This window comes from Macaca nemestrina, chromosome 14 (genome assembly GCF_043159975.1).
Source record: "Macaca nemestrina isolate mMacNem1 chromosome 14, mMacNem.hap1, whole genome shotgun sequence".
Lineage (NCBI taxonomy): Eukaryota > Metazoa > Chordata > Mammalia > Primates > Cercopithecidae > Macaca > Macaca nemestrina.
This window is the reverse complement of record NC_092138.1, coordinates 82,358,138-82,386,132: the sequence shown is the minus strand read 5'-3', so window position 1 is coordinate 82,386,132 and position 27,995 is coordinate 82,358,138. Positions and strand designations below refer to the sequence as shown.

At 42.3% G+C, this 27,995-nt stretch overlaps 1 protein-coding gene across 3 annotated transcripts; it reads right to left on the bottom strand.

The window, feature by feature from the left end:
• Nucleotides 1-16,363: 16,363 nt before the first annotated feature.
• LOC105481072 (G protein subunit gamma 10) lies at nucleotides 16,364-25,290 on the bottom strand. Of its 3 annotated transcripts, none has more exons than XM_024792597.2 (3): nucleotides 25,145-25,290; nucleotides 19,591-19,722; nucleotides 16,364-17,287 (listed from the first exon to the last, which is right to left on the bottom strand). In XM_024792597.2, exons 1-2 carry the CDS (start codon nucleotides 25,223-25,225, stop codon nucleotides 19,597-19,599), a joined length of 207 nt encoding a protein of 68 aa, XP_024648365.1. In that variant the 5' UTR covers nucleotides 25,226-25,290; the 3' UTR covers nucleotides 16,364-17,287; nucleotides 19,591-19,596. The 3 variants fall into 3 exon arrangements, with proteins under 3 accessions (XP_024648365.1, XP_024648366.1, XP_070934257.1); XM_024792598.2 differs by having other exon boundaries at nucleotides 16,364-17,284; XM_071078156.1 differs by lacking the exon at nucleotides 16,364-17,287 and adding an exon at nucleotides 17,304-17,515.
• Nucleotides 25,291-27,995: the final 2,705 nt, after the last annotated feature.

Below are 27,995 nucleotides of genomic sequence, written 5' to 3'. Positions count from 1 at the left end.
ATGAGTCTCCAACAGAGCCTGACCCTTTGAGTCAGGAAGTGAAGATCACTGCAGTTAACCCTCCCACATCAAGAAAGTTAAAACCTAGGACAAAATTGAAGTTAGAAAACTTCCAACTTAAAGTATTGTTTTCTGTAAACACAATTTAAGAACAAATGACTAAGATGAAGTATTTGCAACCCAGATAATAGGAAAAAAAGTTCACATTCCTCATATTTAAAGAATTCCTACAAACTGATAGAAAGAAGACAACCTGATAGAAGAATGGGCAAAATATATGAATAGATATTTCCTCAGAAAAAAACAAACATTGTCAATAAACATTTGAAACACAATGAAGTTTCATTACGTATTAGACAAATGCAAATTAAAACAATGTTACTGTTTTTTCACCTATCAGTTGCCAAAATTTTTGAATATTCATACTATCCAATATCTACATATTGAAGAAAAGAACACTTTCCTATATTATTTGTACAGCTTCTTTAACGCAGTTTGTGTAAACCCACTAAGATGAAAAATGCTCCTATCTTTTGACTCAACAACCACATTTCCAGGAATCTGTCTTAAAGAAATATCCAATTATACAATGAAATACCATATAATTTGTAATAGTTAAAAATTATAGACAATAAAAATGCTATTAGTAGGGGAATGGACCAACAACTTAAGACTATAGAATACCATGAAACCATTAGAAGAATGTAAGTCTGTGTGCTCTGAAAAGGCAGGATGTCCATAACATAAAGTAAAAAAAAAAAAAAAAAAAAAAGGGGAAAACAATATATAAAATACTGTATGTTGCACAACTCATTTCTGTTTTTTTAAAATAGACCTTTGAAAATTCAAAAATTTTCCAAAATGATCACTGTATCAGGGAACAATGTGGGCATAAGATGAATCTCACATTCTGATATGCAATTTTGTTCACAAGAAACACTAGGTGAACTCAAAAACGATACCCAACTGAAATAAGCTGGATAGGAATACACAAAACACACACACACACCACACTTCACAGAGTCATTGAGCCACACAATGTAGCTAATGCCACATTCGGTGTCTCAACTTTCTGGCTAGATAGCCCACCTGCTACCACCTCACAGTAACTCGCCAGTTGCAACTTGGCTAAGCAGCTTCCTACCTTCCCCTTTCTTTAATTGTTCCCCACTTTCCTCTCAGGTCTCTGCCATTTTTCTCTATTTATTCTCCCACTCTTTTTCTATCTCTCTTTTGTTCTTTTCCTTGAGCAGAAAGGGTACCAACCATGGCTGCTAGGCAGGGCTGGCCAGTGGGACAGTGGGACCTACAGGCTCAAGAGCAAACTTTGAGTATTTTTCAAGGTAAGGAGCCAAATGTATTATAGTATTTGTGTATTCCTTAATCATTTAACATGTTTAAAAGTGTGCTATCATTTTCTTTAGATTTCTGTCTTTTTTTACTGTTACTGGCAAAATTTTTTAATATTAAGCCCCAACTCCATTTTCCCACAGGCCCTGTGGTGGTTATTGTGTGATTTTATATAGCTTGGTGATTTTTAGGAATGCCTGTGTCATATTATAGCAGCACTACTGGATACATATTCTTCTTAGCAGCTGCTTAATATAATCTGCCATGATATATTTAATCATTCTCTCACTAATGAACATTTAGGCTGACTCCAGCTTTGTCATGAAAAATATATGGACAGACACATTATCAAACTTTTAACAGTAGGAGCTATAGTAATAAATACAAAGGTTGTCATTCTTTATACATTTGGATATATTTTGAAGGTACAGCTGAGGAATCAGGGATAGCACCAAGGTTTGTGACCTAAGAAGAATGACATTGTCATTTATTGCAATGGGGAAGATTATGAGAAAGGTATACTTTACAGAGCTTGGGAGCTCAGTTTTTGGGCAAGTTAAATTTGAAATACCTACTAGACTTCCAAGTGGAGATACTAAGTAGGTATTTGTATTATGTAAGTCTCAAGTTCAATAGAAAATATAAATCTGGAAAGTATAAATTTGGGAGTCATCAAAGTATAGATGATGTTTAAGGCTATAAAAACGGATGAGATTACCAAGGTAGTGAATATAGATAGAAAATAGAAAAATTTCAACCACCAAGCCATGGGATAACATTAGACAGAAATAGAGGAAAATAGAGAGATTGAGAAGAAGCGATCGGTGATGTAGGAGAAAAAGCAGGAGATTTCCTGAAAGCCAAATGCAGAAGATGTTTCCAGAAGGAGAGAGTAATCGGTTGTGTCAACTGCTATTGACAAATCAAATGAGAGGAGGAAAGAGAACCATCGGATTTACCAGTGTGGAGCTCTTTGGTGATCTTGATAGGAGCAGCGTTCGGAGCAATGGTGGGGCAAAAGCCTGATTATAATAGATTCCAGAAAGCACAGGAAAGGAAAACAGGAGATGGGGAGTTTAGACAACTCTTTCTGAAACTTTTGCTGGATAGATGAGAGATGGGGTATTGGCTAGAGGAAGAAGTCAAGAGAAGGTAGTTTTAACAGAAAAATCTCACAGTGTTTGTAAATAAATGGATGGGATGGAATGCTCCAGTACAGGAGCAAATGCTAATGGAGACAGAGACAGAGATTTGCTGGACAGAAGTCCCTGGAAAGGTGAAAAGACATGGGATATAGTGCAGAAAAGGAGGGAGTTAGTCTTGGCTAGGACCATAGAGAGTTGGTCCACAGACATAAGAAGAACCATTGAGATTATAGGCAGAGATACAGATAGATGTGGTGGGAGATTATGGTCATTCTCTTCTGATTGCTTCTATTTTTTTCCTCTTAACTTTTCTGTTTCTTTGATCAGAAAAGCAGAACCACTGAGTATTATAGAATAAAGGGTTTATTATAAGGATTAGGCCTTGTACAAATGTGGGAATTGCTTTAAAAGTTATGTAAGACAGTTGCCTTTGCATCTGGTGTTGGGTCTGAAGTCACTTCAGGTCAGCTAAGCTCATTGTCAGGAGAGCTGGAAGCAAAATGGGAAAGATAAACTGGAACTTCCCAGGACAAACTAGAGTCACTTTCAACCTCAGTGATATGAAAGCAAGGAAGCTGAGAGTGAAGAAGGAGACTGTATTGGAGATTTGAGAAGGAATAATTTATGAAACAGTCACCTAAAGAGTGAGAGAGTGAAGGGAATGGGGAACTATAGTGTATGTTCGCCAGAAAATATAAAGATCCTCTTAAATTAGTGCTCATGACTCTGAAGTGAGAGCATTAAATAGGTCACACATGGAGGAGGGGTGCTCAGTAGAAAGGAGGAAAACACAGACAGAGAATTGCATTTAAAGGGCTGCAGCGCCGGCGCGGTGGCTCATGCCTGTGATCGCAGCACTTTGGGATACCGAGGCGGGCGGATCACGAGGTCAGGAGATCGAGACCATCCTGGCTAACCCGGTGAAACCCTGTCTCTCCTAAACATACAAAAAATTAGCCAGACATGGTGGCGGACACCTGTAGTCCCAGCTACTCGGGAGGCTGAGGCAGGAGAATGGTGTGAACCCGGGGAGGCGGAGCTTGCAGTGAGCTGGAATTGCCTCACTGCACTCTAGCCTGGGCGGCAGAGCCAGACTCATCTCAAAAAAAAAAAAAAAAAGGGCTGCGGCTTAGTCAAGACTGTGTAAGGAAGCAAAAGTGAGAGTGGGGCAAGGGAGTTGACGAAGTATGCAAGGCAGTGACCATAATAATGATAATGTTATAATGTTAACATTGTAAATGGGACACAAAGTACATTTTATTATAAATTGAGCTGTGCATATAACCTCTATATAGAGCTTTCTCTAAACCATGTTCAAAACTCTGAGGCTAAACCTGAAGTCCACATGCCGTCTCCCTTCCTTCCTCCCCTCAACAATGGCCTTCCCCTTGACATTTAAATGTACTGAAGCTTCTGAAGGAAGCTTTTCTAGACTTCATATCCTCTCCAACTACTCCTGCTCTGTTCTCTTTCACAGCTGAACTTCTCAAGATGATATATATCAGAAGTCTTTAGACTGAGGTACACCTACCATTAGAGCATATTACAAAGACACTTCAAGGAGTGAGTACATAGGCACCAACAGTTGTAAAAGAGTAAATTTCCAGTCCTTTAATTTCCACAGGCACTGTTTCCCAAGCCAGAGAACACACCTGAGACCTACACATCACAATGGTTCTCTTTTTTTCCATCCTCCACTTTTACAATTGTCCTTCCACTTTGCAAAATAAATATATATCTGTCACCCATCCTGAATCTTACTAAGGTCCAAGACCTAAGATCTAAATACTACCAGAGCAGTAAATAAAGGAACAATTTGAAATATTGGGATCAGCAAAATCTCCTTTAATTAAACCACCATAACATCCCATTCTTCTCACTAAGAGATGCATTTCCATTACATTTACTTTTTAAAATTTAAATAAAGTTTTTTTTTTTTTTTTTGAGATGGAATTTTGCTCTGTCACCCAGGCTGGAATGCAGTGGTGTGATCTCAGCTCACTGCAACCTCTGCCTCCTGGGTTCAAGCAATTCTCCTGTCACAGCCTCCTGAATAGTTGGGACTACAGGCGCAAGCCACCATGCCTGGCTGATTTTTTGTATTTTTAGTAGAGACAGGGTTCCACGAGATTGGTCAGGCTGGTCTCGAATTCCTGACCTCAGGTGATCCACCCACCTCGGCCTCCCAAAGCACTGGGATTACAGGCGTGAGCCACCATGCCCAGCCAATATTTAAATAAACTTTCAATTTTAGAGGAAATTAACAGAAAATTTATGAAAATAGTATAAAGAGTTCCCAAACATAAAACACCGCATGTCTCCTATTATTAATATCTTACATTACTATTACTATGGTACATTGGTCACAACTAAAGAACCAATATTGATACATTATTATTAACTAAAGTCCATCCTTTATTCAGAGCTCATAGTTTTTCTTTAATGTCCTATTTATGTTATAGGATCTCCTATAGGGATGTATCCTTATATAGGAGATATATACCCTCATGTAGGATATATCGTTAGATTTAGCCATCATGTCTCCTTAAGCTCCTCTTGGCTGTGACAGTTTCTCAAATTTGCCTTTTTTTAATGACCTTGAAGTTTTGAGGAATACTGGTCAGGTATTTTATAGAATATTTCTCAATTTGGATTTGTCTGATGTTTTCCTCGTGATTAGACTTGCGTTATGCGCTTTGAGGAGGAAAACTACAGAATTAAAGTTTCATTTTCAATACATAGTATCAAAGGTACATGTTATCAACATGACTCACCACTGATTATGTTAAATTTGATCACCTAGATAAGGTACCATTTGCCAGGTTTCCTATTAAAAAGTTACTTGCTACCCTTTTCCATATTGTACTTTTTGGAAATAAGTTGCTAAAGTGTAGTCCACATTTAAGGGGTAGGGATTTATATTCCACCTCCTTGAGGAAAGGGTATCTATATAAATTATTTGGAAGCTTTCTGTACAGGAGATTTATCTCTTCTCCCCCAATTTATTTACTTATTCAATTATTTATTTATATAGTACTTACTCATAGATATTTATGTATACTAAGGGTTTGCTATGCTTTGAACATGTTCCCCAATAGGCAAATGTTGAGAACTTAATTCCCAATGCAACAGTTTTGAGAGGAAGGATCTTTAAGAGCTTATTAGACCCTGCCCTCGTGAATGAATTAATGGTATTATTGCAGTTATATTATTATAACTCAGGAGTGAGTTAGTTAGTACCATAGGAGTGAGTTCCTGATAAAAAGGATGAGTTGAGCCCCCTTTCTCTTGCCCTATTGCACTCTCTTGCCCTTTTGTCTCTTCCGTGGGATGACACAGCAAGAGGGTCCTTGCCAGATGCTCATGCCATGCTTTTGGACTTCCCAGCCTCCAGAACAGTGAGCCAAATAAATTTCTCTTCATTATAAATTACCCAGTCTGTAGTATTCTGTTATACCACATAAAATGGACTAAGGCAGGTTTATAATTCAATATGACATTTAAAAAATATTATTGGCCAGGTGTGGTGGCTCATGCCTATAATCCGAGCACTTTGGGAGGGCGAGGAAGGTGAATCACTTAAGGTCAAGGGTTCCAGACCAGCCTGGCCAACATGGTGAAACCATATCTCTATTAAAAATACAAAAATTAGCCAGGTGTGATGGCATACCCCTGTAATCCCAGCTACTTGGGAAGCTGAGATACGAGAATCTCTTGAACCCAGGAGGCAGAGGTTGTAGTGAGCCAAGATCATGCCATTGAACTCCAGCCTGGGCAACAGAGTGAGACTCTGTCTCAAAAAAAAAAAAAAAGTTTAAATTATTCTAGGTTTAGCCAATGGGAGCTCTTTCCGTTTGCTCCTATGTTCCTTAGATAAATCCCCACCATTTTGTTTTTTGACCACTTCTTTACTTTCTCACATTACAAGATATCAAGACTCATCTAGTATATTCCTTGCCCCAGCTCTAGAATCAGTCATTTCTCCAAGGAGCTCTAGTACCCTTTGTTGGAGAATGGCATTAGCCACCAAAATCTGGGCACTGGATATGCTCATTGCTACTGAAGTGTCCTTGCTCCAAGGCCCTCTAAGCAAACAGAGCTAAAAATAGATGTGTTATAGTCATCTCTGTATATACATATATCTACAAGTTTATCTACATCTATCCATCAATATCTATATTAAGAAAAACATGAGTTCGGCCGGGTGCAGCGGTTTATGCCTGTAATCCCAGCACTTTGGGAGGCCGAGGCGGGTGGATCACGAGATCAGGAGATCGAGACCATCCTGGCCAACATAGAGAAACTCTGTCTCTACTAAAATAAAAAAATTAGCTGGGCATGGTGGCATGTGCCTGTAATCCCAGCTACTCAGGAGGCTGAGGCAGGAGAATCGCTTGAACCAGGGAGTCGGAGGTTGCAGCAAGTCGAGATCATGCCACGGTACTCCAGCCTGGCGACAGAGCAAGATTCCGTCTCAAAAAAAAGAAAAAAGAAAAACAAGAAAGATAAACATGAGTTCATTCTTACATTTGTATTCTAATCCAGTACCACACGGTTCATTATAGCTTCCCTGCTTGCTTATCTGTAAACTGAACCCCCACTCCAACAGTGAGACACTTAACTCCCACCATCCTCTATCCATTTACTGTTTTGTTCAATCCCAATTTATATCTATGGTAGGTTCAGATTTGTTAGCCCATACCCCATGAGAAACAACTTCACCAACTAGTGTACAAGGCTTATGAACAATCCGTTTGTCTTTAGAGTTCCAGTCATTTCCAAAGTCAGCCCCCATTTCTCTACCCTCTTAGTTAAGTAATATCATGCATTTGTAATATGTATTTTCTTTTCATATTTAATTATCAAAATTTATAATATATTTATGTGGTTTTGAACACTTATACTTAAATAAATTGAATTAGTAATTGAGAAAAACCATTTAACTTATAGTCTTAAGGTCACAAGAAATATTTTTTAATTATTTCAATTTATTTATATCCTATTACAGAGAAGTATGATAGGTTGATCATAAAAGGCTTTCAAGCATAAACATTACATTAGGATTTGCATCAATCTGGGTTCAACCAAGAGAGAAACTGCACGGTAATTTAAACAGAGGAAATTTAATATAAAAATGTATTAAGCTGTGAATGAGAACTCTAAGGGTACCCTAAAGTTGAGGGAGAGCCCAAAAGAAAAACAAACCTGGTCACCTATTTGAAGACCTCTTTGAAGAAGGTGTGGTTGTAGCCCACTGGACAACAAAGACATTTTATTTTATTTGGGGCCAGAATTGGTCTATAATTGCTGGGAAAACAAGAACAACCCTTTGGGGCATTGGCAAGCCAAGGCTGGTAGGCAGGATAAGGCCTAGAGCACACAATGTTCATGACAGGAGGGCTGTGGGCAAAAAACCTTTTGCACACAGCAGAGCCAGAGTTGATGGAGGTGGGGGACGTAGAGAGAGTTGTGGCACCACTGTAGGCATTGCTGGAACCAGGAAATAAACAGGCTGCCCTCTGTAGAAACCTACCATGCTTCTGTGTACAGCTTGGGCTTGGAAAGCTCTGGGCTTTGGTGCAGAGCAAAGGTCAGTTGACTGGCTTGCTAAATGGCCATCACTGTAGGGCCCCAGCAAGTATGCATGAGGCACTGAGGAGAGGGTATGAGGCGCAGCAGCCTGGGCTAAGACTCAGAGCCACATTGTCTGAGGCTCCCAGCTACAGCACTACGGCCTTCATGAAGAGCTAGAAAAAGCTGCACTTTGCCTAGCACTGGAGAAAACCACGTGAGATCCAGGAAGACATACCCATTCCTTCCTCCTGGAATATCTCCCCAACACCCTCTATGAACAAATCAGCATTACGCCAGTTGGCAAAGGAAAGATATTTAAAGGATCCAGATCCATTTTCACAAAACCAATGTAGTGTGACTTTGGAGATGAGGGGCAATAAAAGGGTGATTGAGACAGGATTAAATTTTGTGGGGAAAGTAAATTGGTAGTATGATTTTAGAGAAGAAGAAAGAATCACGTAACATTTCTGACTAAAGGAGAGTATGGTTTGCATATTTTTAAATGGATGACGGTAGGTTTCAAATGATGATGGTATTTGTATTCCACTGAATATATTTAAAAGAAGAATGAAATAATTTCATGTTAAAATGCTGTAATTTTAATAAAATTATATATTAAATTATATATATATTAAACTTATGATATATATAAACTTATGATATATATTATAGATAAACTTATGATAAACATTTAGATGCCAACTGTAACATGGAGATACACAGGGCTGACATTATTTCATTTAGGTTGCATATAAGCAAAAATGTTTGAAGACCAAAAGTATAATCCACCTTTATTTCCTGACTTCTGAAATTATCACCCTATCACTACCATAATTAACCTCTACCTTCTTAGATCCAAAGGACATTTAGACATCACCTTAATTGACCTCTCTTCAGCATTTGATACTATTAATCACTTCTTCCTTTTTGAAACAAGCTTAACTTGGCTTAACAGTGCCTGTCCTACTTTCCTCTTTCTACTACCGTTTTACCATCATGCATGCTTACTACAGGAATACATTCTCAGAAATGCATCATTAGGCGATTTCATCATTGTGTGGACATGATAGAGCATAATTCACAAACCCAGGTGGGGTAGCCCGCTACACACTTAAGCTATATGGTAAAAGTTATTGCTCGTAGGCCACAAACCTGTATAGTACATTACTGTACTGAATATTGAAACACAATGGTATTTGTGTATCTAAACGTAAAAGGATACAGAAAAATACTATATGAAATATGGCATACAGTGTAAGAATGCAGCACAAAATACAACATCCACGTAGGGTTCTAATGGGAACTGCTTGCCTTTCAGTTCATTGCTGGTGATTGTGATGCTCACCTCTGAGGTCTTTTTAGGGGCTTTACTCCAAGTCCCTAAGCCCAGCCTAAGTCTGGGCCTCACCAAACATCAGCTGTCTCTTCCAATTGTGGATGGGCATAAGATATTCCTTCCCTTGCCACTGAGACTCAGAATACAACTGGGGAAAAACACCAGGATGTCCCATTTCCTTGCCTCTCACAATAGGAGGCTCCTTATATACCCCCAATAATTAGGCCTGCCCTAAAACAAGGGATCTAACAATTTTAATAAGTGGAGTAGCCTGGGTTGAGCGGGGTGAAGAGTGCAAACTATAGTAATCCAGAATCAGAGCTGAAAAAAAAAAAAAAAGACATGTATTGAGGCAATTATTGGACTTATTCCTAATTCAAACATAATACCCATAAAGAAAGGGATCAACCTGTGGGTTCATTTTGGATCCATGATCTATATTAAATGGCAAAAAAAAAAAGAGAAAGTGTATTTGCAGCATAATCTGGTAATACTAAGAAACCTGCAAAATGAGAAGGTAAAAAAAATGTGCATTACATCCTGTAACAATCTAGAATTAAGGGAGCTGTGAGGGGAAGTTTATGCTACTCCTATGGGATGCAACCCCACTGTTATGGGATTTCCAGCCATCCTGTTGATAGAAAGTATTTTGGAACTGTTTGATTTTATAGGTAAATACCATCCCTCAATCGGTTAGGGTAAACTTAACATGATATATGGAATTGTTTTGTTTCCACAGAGGATTTATGGTGATATTCCAGTCACCATCTTTTTAAAAAAAATCTTATTTAGAAATGCTGAGACAAGCTTTTTCTAGGTAAATAACTAGATAAATAAAAATTAAAAGAACTTTAACAAATATCTGTTCGATACAGGATAATAATCCAAACAAATTTTGAACAAAAGGCTTTAGACTGCAATTTTTGGCAGGGACAGAAAGAACACAGTATACCTTACTGAAGAATAGTAGTCATGGCCAGATGTGGTGGCTCATGCCTGTAGTCCCAGCACTTTGGGAGGCTAAGGCAGGCAGATCACTTGAGGTCAGGAGTTCGAGACCAGCCTGGCCAACATGGTGAAACCTCATCTCTACTAAAAATAAAAAAGTTAGTCAGGAGTAGTAGTGCACACCTGTGATCCCAGCTACTCAAGAGGTTGAGGCAGAAGGATCACTTGGACCTGTGAGATGGAGGTTGTGGTGAGGCGAGATCATGCCACTGCATTCTAGCCTGGGTGACAGAGTAAGACTCCATCTAAAAAAAAAAAAAAAAAAAAGAATGGTAGTCATCATCAGTCGCGCTTGCTTCTCATCAAAGAGAAAAACCATCACTATGGCAGTTTCTGCGCATATCAACTCCCATGTGAAGATTTTTGCCATAATTTCTCAGAACATCTTAAACTGACCACCATCTATCTACACCCAAAGTGTCAATATAACCAATCCACCATTCTAGTCTGCCCCTGCCGCTAAATAGAAACACCTTAACTTAGTAATCAAAAAGCTAGATAAGGGATTCTAGTGTGATGACTTGAGCCTATTTAGTTTTAGCATAACTATGAAGAAAAATGAATTTAATATGAAGCAGTAGGAAATTAAAAATTAAGCCGTTTGATTTAGATGACAGTTGACGATCATCTGTGAAGCTGTAAATATCAACCACGTTGAACATGGGGAATATTTGGATATAAGACATGGTATATGGCTATGATGTCAACTCAACTTAGCTAAGCTGAAGCTACCACTTCTTTAATGTTATATGGTTGACCCTTGAACAAAAAGGGTTTGAATTACCAGGTCCACTCACAGGTGGATTTATTTCAATAACATGTGAATCGAAAATACAGTATTTTGGCCAGGCGGGGTGGCTCACACCTGTAATCCCAGCACTTTGGGAGGCTGAGGTGGGCAGATCACCTGAGGTCAGGAGTTCAAGACCAGCCTGGCCAACATTGTGAAACCCCGTATCTACTAAAAAGTACAAAAATTAGAAGGGCATCGTGGTGTGCGCCTGTAATCCCAGCTACTCGGGAGGCTGCGGCAGGAGAATCGCTTGAACCTAGGAGGTGGAGCTTGCAGTGAGCCAAGATTATGCCATTGCACTCCATCCTGGGCAACAAAGAGCAAAACTCCATCAAAAAAAAAAAAAAAAAAAAAAAAAGAGAAGGAAGGAGGGAGGGAGGGAGGGAGAGAGGAAGGAAGGAAGGAAATACAGTATTTGCCAGTTGCAAAACCTACTTATAGGGAGGGCCAACTTTTCATATACACAGGTTCTGCAGGGCCAACAGCCAGACTTGGTATGAGTAGATTTTTGTCAACTGGAGTGGGGTGGAGGGGCGCATCCTAAAACCAATCCCCCACGTATATTAAGGGAAGACTGTACTTATTATATCATAGATAGCGTTCTAGGTTGTATTTGTTACAGTAGTACTAGGTGCTGTAACCGAAAAGCCCTGAAACCTCAGTGGCTTAACATTGAGAAATTTATTTCTTGACCACTTGAGATCACTTGCTTAGGGCAAAGAGAGTACTCCACTCCACAGAGTCACAGAGAGAGCCTGTCATCTTCAACACACGGTTGCCAGCCCACCCAGGGTATTTACTTCCAAACAGACAGCAAACAAGGGAAGAGCAAAAACATTCCACTGCCCAGAGGCACATGGCCACATCTAACTAGAAAAGAGGCTGCAAATTGTAATCTCTCTAGCAGGGTGCCCGGAAAGAAAAAGAAATAGGATTTGGTGAAGAGCTAGAAAGTCTCTTCTCTACTGCACTCTACCATTCTGGTCCCCACATAGCCATTTCTTTCATCCTCTCACACACAGAATACAATGAGTCCCACCTCAAGAGAGGAAAACCAAAGTTCAGCTAGTCACTGCAGGCAGCTCAGAGGCCGGGATTATGAGGTAATGCTCGTTTTTCCCCATCAGGGCTAGATATGGCTCCTGAAAGTCTAGTGACCAGAAACTTTTTGGTTATCTGTTGTCATTTCCCCCACTCTCACATACCAGTATTAAAAACACAAGAGCGGGAGACTCAATGAACTTCCCATGCAGAAGGGGAAAGAATGAGAGACACATGGAAGTCAGTGGTCAGCATTCTGAAATCCAGCCGCGCAGATGTGAAGGCCCTCCTCTGGTAGGTCGTCATTTTACCCTCTGGAAGAAACCCTTATCCATGGTTTTCCATCCTCACCCCATCCTCAGCTCCTCCCTCTGGAAGTCCTCCCTTATCCATTATTCTCCTTGGACCCCTTCAGAGAGTGTCTTCCGTAGGGACTACAAAGCTTTCTCCACTTACTTTCTGAAATGTAAGTTTAAGGGCCTCAAGTTAAGTTTATTTGACTTCAACAGTTTTAGGGCCATTTTCTCAAATCCCCCCAAAAATTTGATGGGTTCTGATCTATTTGTTTCCAGTTAGTTCCATGTACCAGTAACTACATCCAATGTTCTTGTATAGACATAATCCTCATGCTTAATTTCTGTATTTATTTATTTTTGCTTCCTTGTACCATGCCTCTCCAAACCTGAATGACAGTTAAGTTGAAGCCATGAGGGTTAATCCGATCTCAGACTCCTCAATCTTGTTTGGGATTTACAGAGATTTTGCCAAATTCCTCTCCCAAAGGGTTATAGCACATTACACCCTAATAAGGTATAAAACTGCCCAGTCTCCTTCATCCTCACCAGCAATGGTACACAGCACAGTGGTTTAGGGTGTGGTCTCTAGAGCTGGACTGCTCGACATCGGATAGCAGTTCTATCATCCATTAACTGTTGGATTATGGATGATGTTCAACTCACCTGCGCCTCACTTTCCACATCTGTGCAAAGGAGACAAAGAAGATATTCTCATCCAAATTTTAAAAATAATTATGGGTGATGAAACTGAGACCCAGAGAATTTGATTGTTCAAGGTCACACCAGTAAGGAGTAAATAACCTAATACACATAATACTTAGAACATGGCATGTAAGTTCTTAATGGATATGCCTTTTTATTTTTCGTTTTCTAATTTGAGGGATTGAAAAATGATACCTCATTATCACTGTCTTTACATTTCCCCTGCTTACTAGTGGAGTTATGTGCTCTTTCGTTTGGATTCTCTCCTCTGTGAATTGCTTTTTCATACCCTTTACTCATTTTTTTCTCATCACATACAATCAGAATATTCTGTATATTAGGGATATTAGCCCATTATCTCTCCTATACCTGTAGTGCAGTTGTGCGATCTTGGCTCACTGCAACCTCTGCCTCCCAGGTTCAAACGATTCTCCTGCCTCAGCCTCCCGAGTAGCTGGGATTACAAATACACACCATGCCTGGCTCTGCTTTTCCTTTTTTTTTTTTTTTTTTTGTCTGTAATGATTTTTACAAGAGGTTTTTGCTTTTGTTTGTTTGTTTGTTTGTTGGTCTGTAATGATTTTTACAAGAGGTTTTTTTTTTTTTAATTTAAAAAACTTAAGAGACAAGGTCTCACTATCTTGCCTAGGCTGGGATTATAGACATGAGCCACCATGCCCATCCCCTCATGTTTTATACACACACACACACACACACACACACACACACACACAACGATTAACGATTAAGCAGAAATTTTATTTAGTAAGATTGACATTTTAATGAAATTGTATTTTTATGTTGGGTTTTTTGTTTTTTTTGTTTTTTTTGGTTTGATATTTTTGAGACAGAGTCTCACTTTGTTGCCCAGGCTGGAGTCAAGTTGCATGAATACAGCTCACTGCAGCCTCAACCTTCTGGGCTCATGCGATTTTCCTGTCTCAGCCCCCCAAGTAGCTGGGACTACAGGTGCACGCCACCATAGCCAGCTAATTTTTGCATCTTTTGTTGAGATGGGGTTTCACCATCTTGCCCAGGCTGGTCTCAAACTCCTGATCTCAAGCAATTCACCCACCTCGGCCCCACAAAGAGCTAGGATCACAGGTGTGAGCCACAGCACCTGGCCAAAATTGTTTTCATATCCTAGAATTGCCATGTCCCTCCATTTATCTACACTGTTTTATCACATCAATAAAATCTTTCTTATGGCCCTTGCACTTTTGTTTATTCCCAAGTATTTTTATAGTTGTATCATTAAAGTAGAAAGGGGATATACTTTCCATTTCCATTTTAAACCAGCTATTGTCAGTATAGAAAATGTTATTTTCCTATGTCTTTTTTATCCAGCTAGCCTCCCAAATTCTATTATAAATTCAAGTATTTCTTATATGAGAATCTCATGAGTTTTCAAGGTGTACAATTATATAACCCATAAATACAGATAATTCTTCTAACATGTTTACATCATTTCATTTTTTCAGCTTACTGCATTAGCTAAGACTTCCAAAGCAATGCTGAATAATAGTGGTGATAAAAGGTATTCTTATGTTGTTCCTGATATCCTGAATGTGTCAGTCTTTCACCATATTGGCTGTTGGTTTTAAAAAATTGTCTTTATCATCTTAGTAATTTCTTTCTACTCTCATTTCACTAATCTACTTAGTTTTTATTCAGAACAGCTTGCTATTTATTTATTTATTTATTTATTTATTTTTTGATACGAGGTCTCTCGCTCTGTTGCCAGGCTGGAGTGCAGTGGCGTGATCTTGGCTCACCGCAACCTCTGCCTCCTGGGTTCAAGTGATTCTCCTGCCCCAGACTCCCGAGTACCTGGGACTCCAGGGGCGCGCCACCATGCCCAGCTGATTTTTGAATTTCAATAGCAATGGGGTTTCACCATGTTGGCCAGGATGGTCTCAATCTCTTGACCTCGTGATCTGCCTACCTCGGCCTCCCAAAGTGCTGGGATTATAGGCATGAGCCACCGCGCCCGGCCCAGAACAACAATTGAATTTTATCAAATGACTTTTTGGCATAGGTTCCCTTCTTTAAGTGATTCAAGTAGTGAATTACATTGATAGATTTCCTTATGTTAAAGCAGTTTAATCTAACTGTATTTTCTCTTACTATAACTACTGAATTTTGTCTGTTTATATCTAGGATATTTGCATCTATATTCATCTATAAGTGAGATGCTTATAGTTTTATTGTGCTATCTTATCAAATGTGTGCTGAAAGGGGAAGTGGAATCAAAAGAGAATTTTATTTTTCAATGGGGATTTTTAAAAATGCTATTGTTGTTAAGACAGAATGGAACATGCTAAATGGTGATAGAAAAGGTCCACTGGAGGCCAGGTGCAGTGGTTCACGCCTATAATCCCAGAACTTTGGGAGGCTGAGGTGGGTGGATTGCTTAAGCTCAGGAGTTCAAGACCAGCTTGGGAAAATGGCGAAATCCCATCTCTACGAAAAATACAAAAATCAGTCAGGTGTGATGGTTCACGCCTGTAGTCTCAGCTACTGGGGGGGCAGACATGGGAAGAACACTTGAACCTAGGAGATTGAGGCTGCATTGAGCTGAGATAGCGCCACTGCACTCCAGCCTGGGTGACAAAGTGAGACCCTGTCTCAAAAAAAAAAAAAAAAAGAAAGAAAGAAAGCGTCCAGCAGAGAACTTGAAGATGAAGGAGAAAGGATCACTGGTAGTGGGAAATTTCAGAGAAGGTGAAACAGATGCAGAGAACACATAGGTTATAAAAGAGATACCTGAATTATGACTGAATGGAAGGGATTCCAATCACTAGATCTAGGAGTTTAGTGGCTAAAAGTTAAGGGAGTTACCATCTAATGACTTCTATTTTCTCTATTGTAACACTACTTACACTCACAGATATTTCTGTTTATTTATGAGTTTATACATAGCTATTTCAGAGAACAAATGTTGCCATTAATAGAGACATTTTCTTCATGTTATACAGTTATCTATTTTTTTAGGACATTTGCAAAATTCTACAGACTTAAAAACAAGAATTTCACTCTCTCATTTCCAGCACTCAATCTCACAGGCAAACAGAAATCCAAGAGTCCTTAATACAAAATCAGACACAAAATATTGCTGTCATAGAAAAATGATTAATTAAGCAGAAATTTTATTTCCAAGCTCTTCAAAGACTGTTACAGACATGAATAATGTATCCTTCTAAAAAAGTGTCCCAAATTAAATCAAAGGCACATCATCAAAGTAAAACACTTGTGACGTTAAGAATTATTTTAGGTTGTAATATGTTCATGTTAGTTTTTAACCATTTACAATGTTCTGTGGGTCACATTTTAAACGTTTTTAAAACTACAAAGTAGAGGAACTTAAGAATACAAAGATCGAATCTGCTTCATTTATATACACGATGGGGCAGCCTAATGCACATCATAACATTAACTTTTCAAAAAAAGTTTGCTAGAAACTGCTCCTATATTTAGTGTTAAAAATAAAACAATCTTCCCATTTAGAAAAATCAAGACATCAGTCAATTAGTAAAGCCTATTCTTCCTCCCAGCAATTTGTACTTTCTTGTATTCATTTAGGAGTTGTGAATTCATGAGAAAAGAACACATTTTTTATGGTATAAATATCTTCCAGGAACAACAGTTTACAAGTTTAAATAAACACAACTATTTTCCTTCTTAAAATGTAAACATCCAGTAAATAAAACATACATGATGTTCCAGGTATAGAAATATTAGTAACTCACTTATGAAACAGGTGCATTTTGGTATATTTGGTGGTAAGGTTTTTGTTTGTCTTATGTATAAAAGTACTTGCACAAAAAAACAGGCTATTACTATTTAAAACTCTATTCCTTCACCCAGTTTCCTCACTCAAGTAGAAACTCATGAATTTCTGTGATTTTCGCTAGAGGACCAGGCCACAGGAAAGAGCTAAAACATCTCTAATTAGAGTTAGGGAAAAGCGTTTTCTTGAGACTTGAAGGCAGTCATTCGTCCCTTTGCGCTTGAAGGCGTTCCTCAGCGAACTTCTCTCCTACTGGAAAAAGAGTTGGTTTGGTTTTCACTTTAGGAAGATTTATTTATAAAATTACCTAGTCATCATTTCATAGGGTACTTTAGTATTCACGAAGTAGAAAGCAACAGGTGAGCAAAGCATGGTGGCTCACGCCTGTAACCCCAACACTTTGGGAGGCCAAGAAGGGCGGATTACCTGATGTCGGGAGTTCAAGACCAGCCTGACCAACATGGAGAAATCCCGTCTCTACTAAAAATACAAAAAAATTAGCCAGGCATGGTGGCGGGCACCTGTAATCCCAGCTACTAGGCAGACTGAGGCAGGGGAATCGCTTGAACCCAGGAGGCAGAGGTTGTGGTTAGCTGAGATTGCACCATTGTACTGCAGCCTGGCCAACGAGAGCAAAACTCCGTCTCAAACAAACAAAAAAAGACAGTAACAGGTGAATACGAAAGACATCTAAACCACACCACTGAATGAGCAGCACCCATGAAAGTGCTTTGCAAAGCTGGGTGCAGTGGCTCACAACTGCAGTCCCAGCACTTTGGGAGGCTGAGACGGGCAAGTCACTTCACTTGAGGTCAGGAGTTTGAGAACAGCCTGAGCAATACGGTGAAATCTCATCTCTGCTAAAAATACAAAACTTAGCCAGGCATGGTGCTGCGCACCTGCAGTCCCAGCTACTCAGGAGGCTGAGGCAGGAGATCTGTTTGAACCTGGGAGGCGGAGGTTGCAGTGAGCCAGGATCATGCGACTACACTCCAGCAGTGCAGTCGAGAGACTCCATCTCAATTTTTAAAAGGGAAGGAAGGAAGGAAGGAAAGGAAGGAAAGGAAGGAAAGAGCTTTGTAAAAAGAAAAATGCTATGCCAACATAAGACTATTATCTTAACACCATGAATATGAACTTTTTCCATTAAAAAGTACAATAGGATTTGATAGATTGCTTCCTTCTTTTAAATGTGAACAATTTCCTTTTGCTACTTGTGAAGAAGGAGCTAAGATAATTACTTACTGTATAAACAGCCCTTAGAATACATCATTTGAAATATGTTGGTCCCAAAAGACTCTAATAATTCATGCCCTTGTCATCTTAAAAAAACATTGTGTCACGCCTGTAATCCCGGCACTTTGCGAGGCCAAGGCGGGCAGATCATGAGGTCAGGAGTTTGAGACCAGCCAGTTCGAGACCAGCCCAGCCAACTTGGTGAAACCCCGTTTCTACTAAAAATACAAAAAAAATTTGACAGGCATTGTGGCATGCGCCTGTAATCCCAGCTACTAGGGTGGCTGAGGCAGGAGAATTGCTTCAACCTGGGAGACGGAGGATGCAGTGAGCTAAGATTGTGCCACTGCACTCCAGCCTGGGCGACAGAGCTCAGTGGTGACAGGGGAAACACATTGTGAAAATGACCCCAATACAAAGTATTCAAACCCATGAAATTTCTAATATGCTACCTGAGAGGTGTTTTCATTTATCAATTTTTAAAGCTCTTTTAACCCCTCACACTTTTTCCCAGTAGCTACATTTGTTCCTCCATTAAAACATAGAGATATATTCTGAAAACCATTAGGACAGAAATCACAGCAGGTGGTAGGCCCACATCTCCCACTCTGGGGAGTCCTTAGTCCCAAGAGTACCAAATCCCAACCCTGGGATACTATAAGGACAGAGAGGGTGGGCTTAAGGTCAAGAAATTACTGGCCGGGAGGGGTGGCTCACGCCTGTAATCCCAGTACTTTGGGAGGCTGAGGCGGGTGGACCATCTGAGGTCAGGAGTTCGAGACCAGCCTGACCAATATGGTGAAATCCCATCTCTACTAAAAATACAAACATTAGCCGGACGCGGTGGCATGCACCTGTAGTCCCAGCTACTCAGGAGGCTGAGACAAGAGAATTGCTTGAACCTGGGAGGTGGAGGTTGCAGTGAGCCAAGATCATGCCAGTGAGCCAAGATCCAGCCTGGGCGACTGAGTGAGACTGTCTCAAAAAAAAAAAAAAAAAAAAAAAGAAAAGAAAAAGAAAAAGAAAGAAAAGCAAAGAAATTACTACCAGCCAACTCAATTAAAGAGCTCAAGTACAGACGGATATTGGCATCTCATGACTTAGTGCCAAAGAGACTTCAGACTGTCCTAATTAGATGTATTCTACCGGCAAAGTAACTATACACTAGAATCACCCTTCAGGGAAAGTTGTGCATTTTGCTGGCTGTTATTTTAATTCCCCCAAGAACTGGAGACATTCAAAACTCAGTTGCTCAAGTCCTTTGGGAAGCCCTGTGATAATGCTAGGGGCCCAAGACATAATGGCGTATCATTACTCACGAGTCTTCAGAGTAAAGCACAGGATCTGGGCTCCCGGAAGGGGTTACTTCCAGCTGGAACACCCACCAGCAGGGCATCCTTGCAGGCATTCTGCATACAGTACTGTTGAAGCTCTGCAGCTGCCTGAGAGACCTGAAACAAAGGGACAGCAACATGGCACACTGCTCACGGCCAAGCCGTCCGGCAGTCAAGGATATTCTGCAAATGATCATCCAACTTGGTAGATATCAACTTTTTGTGACCTCCGAAAGTCTCTTTCTGCTGAACGTTCTAATACTTGAGCTACAAAGAGGAAAGGATACAATTTCCACAAACTTCAATTTAGATAGTTTTTTGTTTAGCTGCTTATTCAACAAAGCAAGAAAAAGCTGTATCTTTGATCCATTTAGAAATCTAGTTTTGAGACTGAATGGATAAAGAAATAGCTCATTCCAGCATTCCCTTTACAAATTTTCACTTATATAAAACATGCACTGATATATCCAAGTTTGCCAAATGAGCAAATTGTCTTAATGTTTACAAGTCTGAAGGCTTATTCAGTCTGCTCCAAACAAGTGATAAAGTTCTTCCGCCTTGCTTTTGAGGCATTATAGCTTACTGTTTAGGAGTACAGCCTCTGGAACCAGACTGCGTGGACTCAAATTCAGCTCTGTCACTACCTAGATAACCTTGGGCAAGTTACTCAACATCTCAGTAGCTGATTTCTCATCTGTGAAATAATTAGAAATAGTAACCCACCTCCCACCTCTCTGGGTTGCTGTAACAATTAAGTGAGTTCACACATGTAAAGCCATCAGAATAGCGCTAACATATAGCAATACATTTGTGGTAGACTGCAAACGTGATCACAATAGTTTGCAGCTCCTTCCACCAAGAGGTAGAGTCTATTGACCCACCCCTTGAATCTGGGCTGACTGCGGCCAGGCGCAGTGGCTCACACCTGTAATCCCAGCACTTTAGGAGGCCGAGTGGTGGTGGATCACGAGGTCAGGAGTTCAAGACCAGCCTGACCAACATGGTGAAACTCTGTCTCCACTAAAAAAAAAAAAATACAAAAATTAGCCAGGTGTGGTGGCGCGCACCTGTAGTCCCAGCTACTTAGGAGGCTGAGGCAGGAGAATCGCTTGAACCCAGGAGGTGGAGGTTTCAGTGAGCCAAGATCGCGCCCTTGCACTCCAGCCTGGGTGACAAGAGCAAAACTCTGTCTCAAAAAAAACCAAAAAAACAAAAGAATCTGGGCTGACTTTGACCAGTAGAATGTGGCAGAAATAAAGGGCAAGTTCCAGGGTAGTCCTCAAGAGTCTCTGCACCTACCTCTCTTGGTGCAGGTGGAACGGTAAGACAACTATCTGAACAAGCCCAAGATAGCCTCCTGGAGATCTTGTGGAGGAGAACCGGTAAGCTAGAACCAGCACCTACCTATCAACCTGCACACATGCGAGTGAGGCCATTCTAAATCACCCAGACACAAGCCAACACTAGCCAACACTCTGATTGCAGATGCATGGCAGAGCCCAGAAGATCAGCAGAACTGCACACCTGAACCTAGCTCAAATTGTCCATCTAAGAACTGTGAGTATAAATGTTTTAAGTCACTAAATTTTGGGGTGGTCTGTCAGGCAGCAAAAACTAACTGATACAATATCATTAGCCCTTTTCTTATCTTCCATTTGACGCATAATTCTACTTGGAGGTTTTCCTCATTGTACTTTTTTTTTGCATTAAAAGGTGTTTTGGGCCGGGTGCGTGGCTCACGCCTGTAATCCCAGCACTTTGGGAGGCTGAGGCGGGCAGATCATGAGGTCAGGAGATCAATACCATCCTGGCTAACACAGTGAAATCCCGTCTCTACTAAAAAAATATAAAAAATTAGCTGGGCGTGGTGGTGGGCACCTGTAGTCCCAGCTACTAGGGAGGCTGAGGCAGGAAAATGGTGTGAACCCAGGAGGCGGAGCTTGCAGTGAGCCAAGATCGGGTCACTGCACTCCAGCCTGGGCGACAGAGCAAGACTCCATCTCAAAAAAAAAAAAAATGGTGTTTTCAATAAAATTCACCCATATTGTACAAAAATGGTTCTGATTGCTGTTCAGGTATTACTACTCGTTTGTGTTAATTTTCCAAGCCTCCAAATAACTGGAAAATTAACTGTTTATGCTACAATTGCTACCAAGTTTCTGGACAGCTCTAGGAATTTTGGTTGCATTAATGTAATGACAGTTTACTCCGTATTATATAAATATAGAACCATAATATAATATTACCAGGCTAATGCTGAAGTTTGCTTTTTCTCTCAATAGAAGCTCTGACATTTTCATGTTAATTATAATTGGAATTAATGGTTATATATACCAGTTATTAATTCAAAAGAAATCGAGAATCAGTTACGCTCAGGCTTACTATCTTTGCATTGGGGTAACAGGTAAACTCCACACATGGTAGATGGAAGGACACTGTCTTCCAGGACCCCTGGAGAAATGAGACTAACTGAACTCAAGTCTCAAGAACATGGTCAAAAAGTTAAGGTAAGGGGATATGCAGAGAAAGTAAGAGAAGAGTAAACGTGGTCAGCATCTCTCTAACACTAGGAAGGGAGAGAGGCTCTGGGCTGGGAGACTATAAGCCCAAATACTTGCAAGCTGTCCCCTGCCACTGGAGGTGGGATAACCTCCACGCAGGTTACCTGACTTTCCTTGGTTTGAGCCCGTGTTTACCCAGCAACTTCTGAGCGGCTCTTCTAAAGGAGGAGTTCTTGGAAGGATACCAAACATTCCTATAGCCAGGAAGGGATGTCCTCTGTTCTAAGCTAGAAAATCGGTCCTGGTTTATTTTCCAGATAGCAAGTCTGTCAAAGAGAAGACACCTCTGGCTATGCTAAGCACATCCAACACTGAGTCCTGAAATGAGGTAGACCAGACCCTAGAATGTTGTGACTCTCTAAGGTATTGTCTGAGAGAAGCGCAGCCAGGTACTGCAGATCATACTTTCATGAGCGCACCTCTTAAATAGGTTTAGTATCCTATTAGTAAATAAGTTTACTGTGAGCTTGGGCAACTCACCTGAGTTATATGGCTCTTGGTTTCATCATCATTTTTAAAATGTAGGTAAGAATATCTTTCCCGCCAGGCGCCACGGCTCACGCCTGTAATCCCAGCACTTTGGGAGCTTGAGGAGGGAGGATCACCTGAGGTCAGGAGATCGAGACCAGCCTGGCCAACATGGTGAAACTCCGTCTGTACTAAAAAAAAAATATATATATACACACACACACACACACACACACACACACACACACACACACACACATAAATTAGCCAATTAGCAGACGTGGTGGCAGCTGCCTGTAATTCCAGCTACTTGGGAGGCTGAGGCAGGAGAATCGCTTGAACCTGGGAGGCAGAGGTTGCAGTGAGCTGAGACCATGCCATTGCACTCCAACCTGGGCAACAAGAGTGAAACTCCATCTCAAAAAAAAAAAAGAAAAAAAGAATGTATTTCCTCTTTCTTAGCCACTTGGCGGGTAGGCAGGCACCTGACTGGCTCACAGTTTTCCTTTCCACCTCAGGTCCCCACCTTGTCTTTGTGAATTTCCAACAACCCTGGTTTCAGTTCCCTGACTTCCTCCCCTCAAACAGCCTTCTCCTCAGTGCTAACAGATCCAGTTACAACACCTGTAACTGCTCCACTTCTGAAATTTTACACTCCAGTATCCTACTCTCTGATCACAATCTCTCCTTCCCATCCAGGGTGCTGCCTCCTTTATTCTTCCTTTATTCTGCTCTGACCTCACCGAGATCACCAGGCATCACTTCCTCCCCTTCTGTCTCACCTATCACCAGCAGGCTGGCTCCATTCCTTCTCTATCCATCTAGGCTCAGCCTCTTTCTGGCCAGACCTTCACACCCCTTGCCCTCTGGCCCCACCTCCACCTTTCCGGCATACCTCCCCTGCTAACTCACTCCTCTTTCAACTACCGTTCACCTTCAGCACTCACATTCCAGGACGGTCAAAGATTGCTGCAGAAAAAAAAAAAAATCACAAATATGACCAGCAGTCTCCCTTCTCACAGCAGCTGGGCCTTCAGAGTCACAGCGCACCTACCTGCCTGCTCAGGGGCCACTCCCTTACTACCCTTTCCTCTGTCTTAGAAGAAAACGTGGCCTCCCATTTCAACAAGTGTCACCATATAAGTTTAGCCCACATCTAGAAACTTATCTTTACACACATCCTTACCTTCTTTCTTCCTGTCTCAGAAGCTGTGCCACCAATCCCCTGGCCCCCGCCCCCAAAGTAGCCTTGTCTCCTCTACCAGCCATTGGCTTCCATTTGTTTCTTCCCTGGAACCTAAAAATATAATTTGTTCCTTCTTCTCAACCCTAAAACATGGCTTTGCATTTCCTAAGTTTAAAAAACACGTTATTTCCTCTTTAAAACTAGATTTCTTCAAAAAGAAAAAAGTCTGCCTACCTTAAGACAGCCCAGATTCTGCTCTTACTAACACATAGACCACCAAGACCTCTGCATTCCACAGCCTCTCTCCCTTTACCCTGTTTATAATCTTCACTCCACTTAGCATGTGAAGCGATGCTGTGTATCCGTTAAGTTGCTGTTTACCTTCCCCTCCAGAACCACCCTATTCCCCGTAGCAGCGCCAGGCACACAGCAAAGGCGCCACTGAGGCACAGGGACTATCGCGGGTGTGTTCCTTCCTACAGACCTTCTGCAAATAATGCTGCACTCGTTGCTAAACACAGCTCTACAGCAGACGCCTTTTAGGCAACTGACTAAACGCTGGACATGACTGAGCCCCCGGTTCTTGGAAATCCCTCCTTCCTTGCTGGGAAACCCTGCTGTCTCTCACTTCCTCTTCTCTCGGCCACCGGCCATCGGTGTGCCTGGTCCCCGGGTCCCAGGCTCTGAGCTCTGCTCTTCATAGAAGAGGCTTTTTCGCCCCCATGCGCTTGAATGACCTCTTTCAGCCCTGGGCGCTGAGCTTCAGGCCATGAGGACAAATACCTCCAGGATGACTCCCCGAAGTCCCCAGGTCCGCAGCCGAACTCATCACTTCCCCAAACCCGCTCCCGCTCCTCTCTACCTCGGCGGGTGGCAGCGCCGTCCACCCCGTCACGACGACAGAAACCCGAGCATCCTGGCTCTCCTCCCTCTCGCTCTCACCCTACCAATCCATCACCAATTCGCGGCCCTGCGCTGGCCTCCCCAGCCCTGGGTCCAATCCTCCCGGCCCGCGCGTCGCCGGCATCCCGGGAGCCCTCCGAGGAACTGACCACGGCCACCTTCTGGAGTGGGCGCGCCCCCAGGGACCCGGTCCGGACCACGACCGCGGGGCCCCCCAGGCGCGGCCTCCTCCTGTCGGGCCCGGGCCCCCGACCTGCCCCGCGCGCTCCCTTACCGCGGACCCCGCCGCCCCCCGCGCGCCCCGCCGAGGCCTCGCCGCCGCCCCCGCGTTCCCCCGCTGGCGCCCGGCCCTGGCCGCCGGCCTCCTCTTCTCACGCCCCGCGGGCGAAGGACCGGAGCGTGGGTCCCCAGGGCCCCGCACCTTGATCCTCTCCACGCCAGCCTCCAACTTGAGCTGCTCCACCAGGCGCTGCAGGGCGCTCGCGCTAGCCCCGGAGGACATGGCGGCGGCGCTGGGCTCCGAAGGCTGCTGGGCCCGGCCGGGCGGGGAGGAGCCGCCAGCCCCGAGCGCGGGCACCGCCCCGGGGCGGGGAAGCAGCTGCGCCCGCCCCGCCGCCCCAGCCCACCCGGCGCCGAGCCGCTTGCCAGAGACAGCGAGGACCCCAGCGGGCTGGCAGTGCTCTCCGCTCCTCAGCGCTGGAAACCTGGGTGGCACCTGCAGCTGGGCCTGGAACCGAGGCGGGGACCCGCCGAGCGGGGCGTCCTCCCGCAAAGCTGGCGCCCCTAGGATGTGCAGGACTCGCGAGGGCGTGGGACGCGAGGATGGAGTGGGCGGCAGCAACACGCACCCCTGAGAAATGAGAACTGGAGTCAAGGTGTGACATGAGTTGGGGAGATAAGGGGCCTTGCCAGACAGTATCCCCGAGGGAACCAAGGATAGTTCATAGGATTTTCATGAGGCTGCAACAGGTTTCTAAATGAGCCTGTTACTGTTTCGTGGAGATCCGGTAGAGTGAACTCACTTAAACTGAACAATGCAAAAGGTAATATATTGGCTTGTGTAACTGAAAAGTCCAGGGACTTTAAACTAGTGAATTCAATTACCCAGATAATAATTTTGGGGCTCTCATCCTCCATGTTTTGACTCCGCTTTTTCTGAGATTAGCCTCATTTTCCTTGGTGGTAGATTGACTTCTCTAGTGGTGATCCGGTAGATATCTAGGGTGATCTATCGGATCTCCATGAAACAGTAACAGGCTCATTTAGAAACCTGATTTGGTGGAGTGAGTATGGTAAATTAGATAAAATCCCAGACCCTGACATCTTCGTGAAACATACAGAATAAAATTAAATTCAGCGTCTCTCACTCTCATCTCACCATTTAACTGTCATCATTGTTTCTACTCTGCTGCCCCCTGTTTTTTTTTTTTTTGGAGACAGGGTCTTGCTCTGTCATCCAGGGTGGAGCACAGTGGTGTGATCACAGCTCCCTGTAGCCTCCACCTCCTGGGCTCAGGTGATCCTCCTGCCTCAGCCTTCTGAGTAGCTGGGACTACAGACACACACCACCACGCCCGGCTAATTTTTGTATTTTTAGTAGAGACAGGGTTTCACGATGTTGGCCAGGCTCGTTTTGAACTCCTGGGCTCAGGTGATCCTCCCACCTCAGCCTCCCAAAATGTTGGCATTATAGGCCTACTGCATTTTTTAATAAGTGTTTTACAAAACTGGGATCATTACTATATTTAACATTTTTGTGTTGCTTTTTTCCGTATCATGAATACGTCATTATTCTTGTGCATCATTGTATTTGTCAGAACTCACTTAAACTGAACAATGCAAAAGGTAATATATTGGCTTGTGTAACTGAAAAGTCCAGGGACTTTAAACTAGTGAATTCAATTACCCAGATAATAATTTTGGGGCTCTCATCCTCCATGTTTTGACTCCGCTTTTTCTGAGATTAGCCTCATTTTCCTTGGTGGTAGATTGACTTCTCTAGTGGTATGAAGGAAAGCGCCACACATTCACTGTCCCCATCTAGTAAACCCAAGAACAAGAGTACCTCTTTCTAATCGTTCCAGCAAATATCCCCACAATGAACCTCACTGACTGGTATTGAGTCTCGGCCCCACCCCTGGCCCAATTACTATTTGAAGGCAAGGATATGTGGCACTGATGTGCTCAGATTAGCTGTGCCTGGGCCAAATGGAGACTTGCACATTTGAAAGCCCTCTCTAGTGGCCAATTTCCTCACCACAAATAAATTAATAAACATTTCAGTAGAGAGATGAAAGTACATGTTGGGAACATTCAACAATCAATTCTTATATCGATGAATAGGACAAAATAGAATGATTTCATATTTAAAAGATATGGCAAAGAACTCAGTGCAAAGATACACATACTGGATTAGGAAAGGCTCATCATAGATCGTGAGAGCTGGACTTTGGAGATACGTGTCTTGCAGGTGGCTCAGAAGAAAAGGAAGAACATTGCAGTACGGAGGAGAGCTGGAGGTGATGCACACATGTAGAGTGAAGAAATTTAAAAATAGAGGAGGCTGTAGTGACTAACAGCAGATACAAAGTTGCTAGGGCCAGAAGTCATAGAAAATCTCACATACACACAAAGTTTATGGTAAACAGTGGGATAGCCACAGGGTAAGACATTTTGGGAATATTAATCTGAGATGAACGTGCAAAATGAACTGAAGTTGAGAAGATAAGATGGCTGATGGTGGGGGAGTAGCTGGAATGAGGCCCTGGGTAGGACTGTTAGAGTAGCAATGAGGGGGAACAAATTTAGAAAACGAAATCAGTGGTACTTCACGAAACGCAAAGAAAAGAGGACAAAGGGTTCTGTAGCAGAGAGTGGGCCAGAACTAATGCCAAAACAGAAATTAGGAAACAAGACTTGGCTTGAGATGAGTAAAAAACAATGTGGGGTTTGGTTTAGGAGTAACTAAGTGACTTCCATGGCACTGCTACATGCCCTTAGGCTGTTGACAATGTTTAGCAGCCAAGATGTTAATGTGAAAGATGTCTCCACAGCAGTGACAGCTGAAATAATGAGATTACCTCAAAATCATTAGAAATGAAGGCTTTGGAGTTGCGCTTAATGAAGAGACACACGTCAGCCATGTCATACTGTGTGTTATCAGCCATGAGGTAGCAGGAGCAGTCTAGGGGGTGTGCTGTGTCTGCCTCCTTCATGCGGTACACACCCACTGCCCCGCCCACCTCAGTGTTACTTTGCGCCATTCAAGAGGA

Excerpts from the sequence above, each read along its gene's own strand:
- LOC105481072 (XM_024792597.2), bottom strand. The coding sequence starts at position 25,225 with ATGTCCTCCGGGGCTAGCGCGAGCGCCCTGCAGCGCCTGGTGGAGCAG. Across the intron at positions 19,723-25,144 it reads CTGGCGTGGAGAGGATCAAG|GTCTCTCAGGCAGCTGCAGA; the intron begins GTGCGGGGCCCT and ends CCTTTGTTTCAG.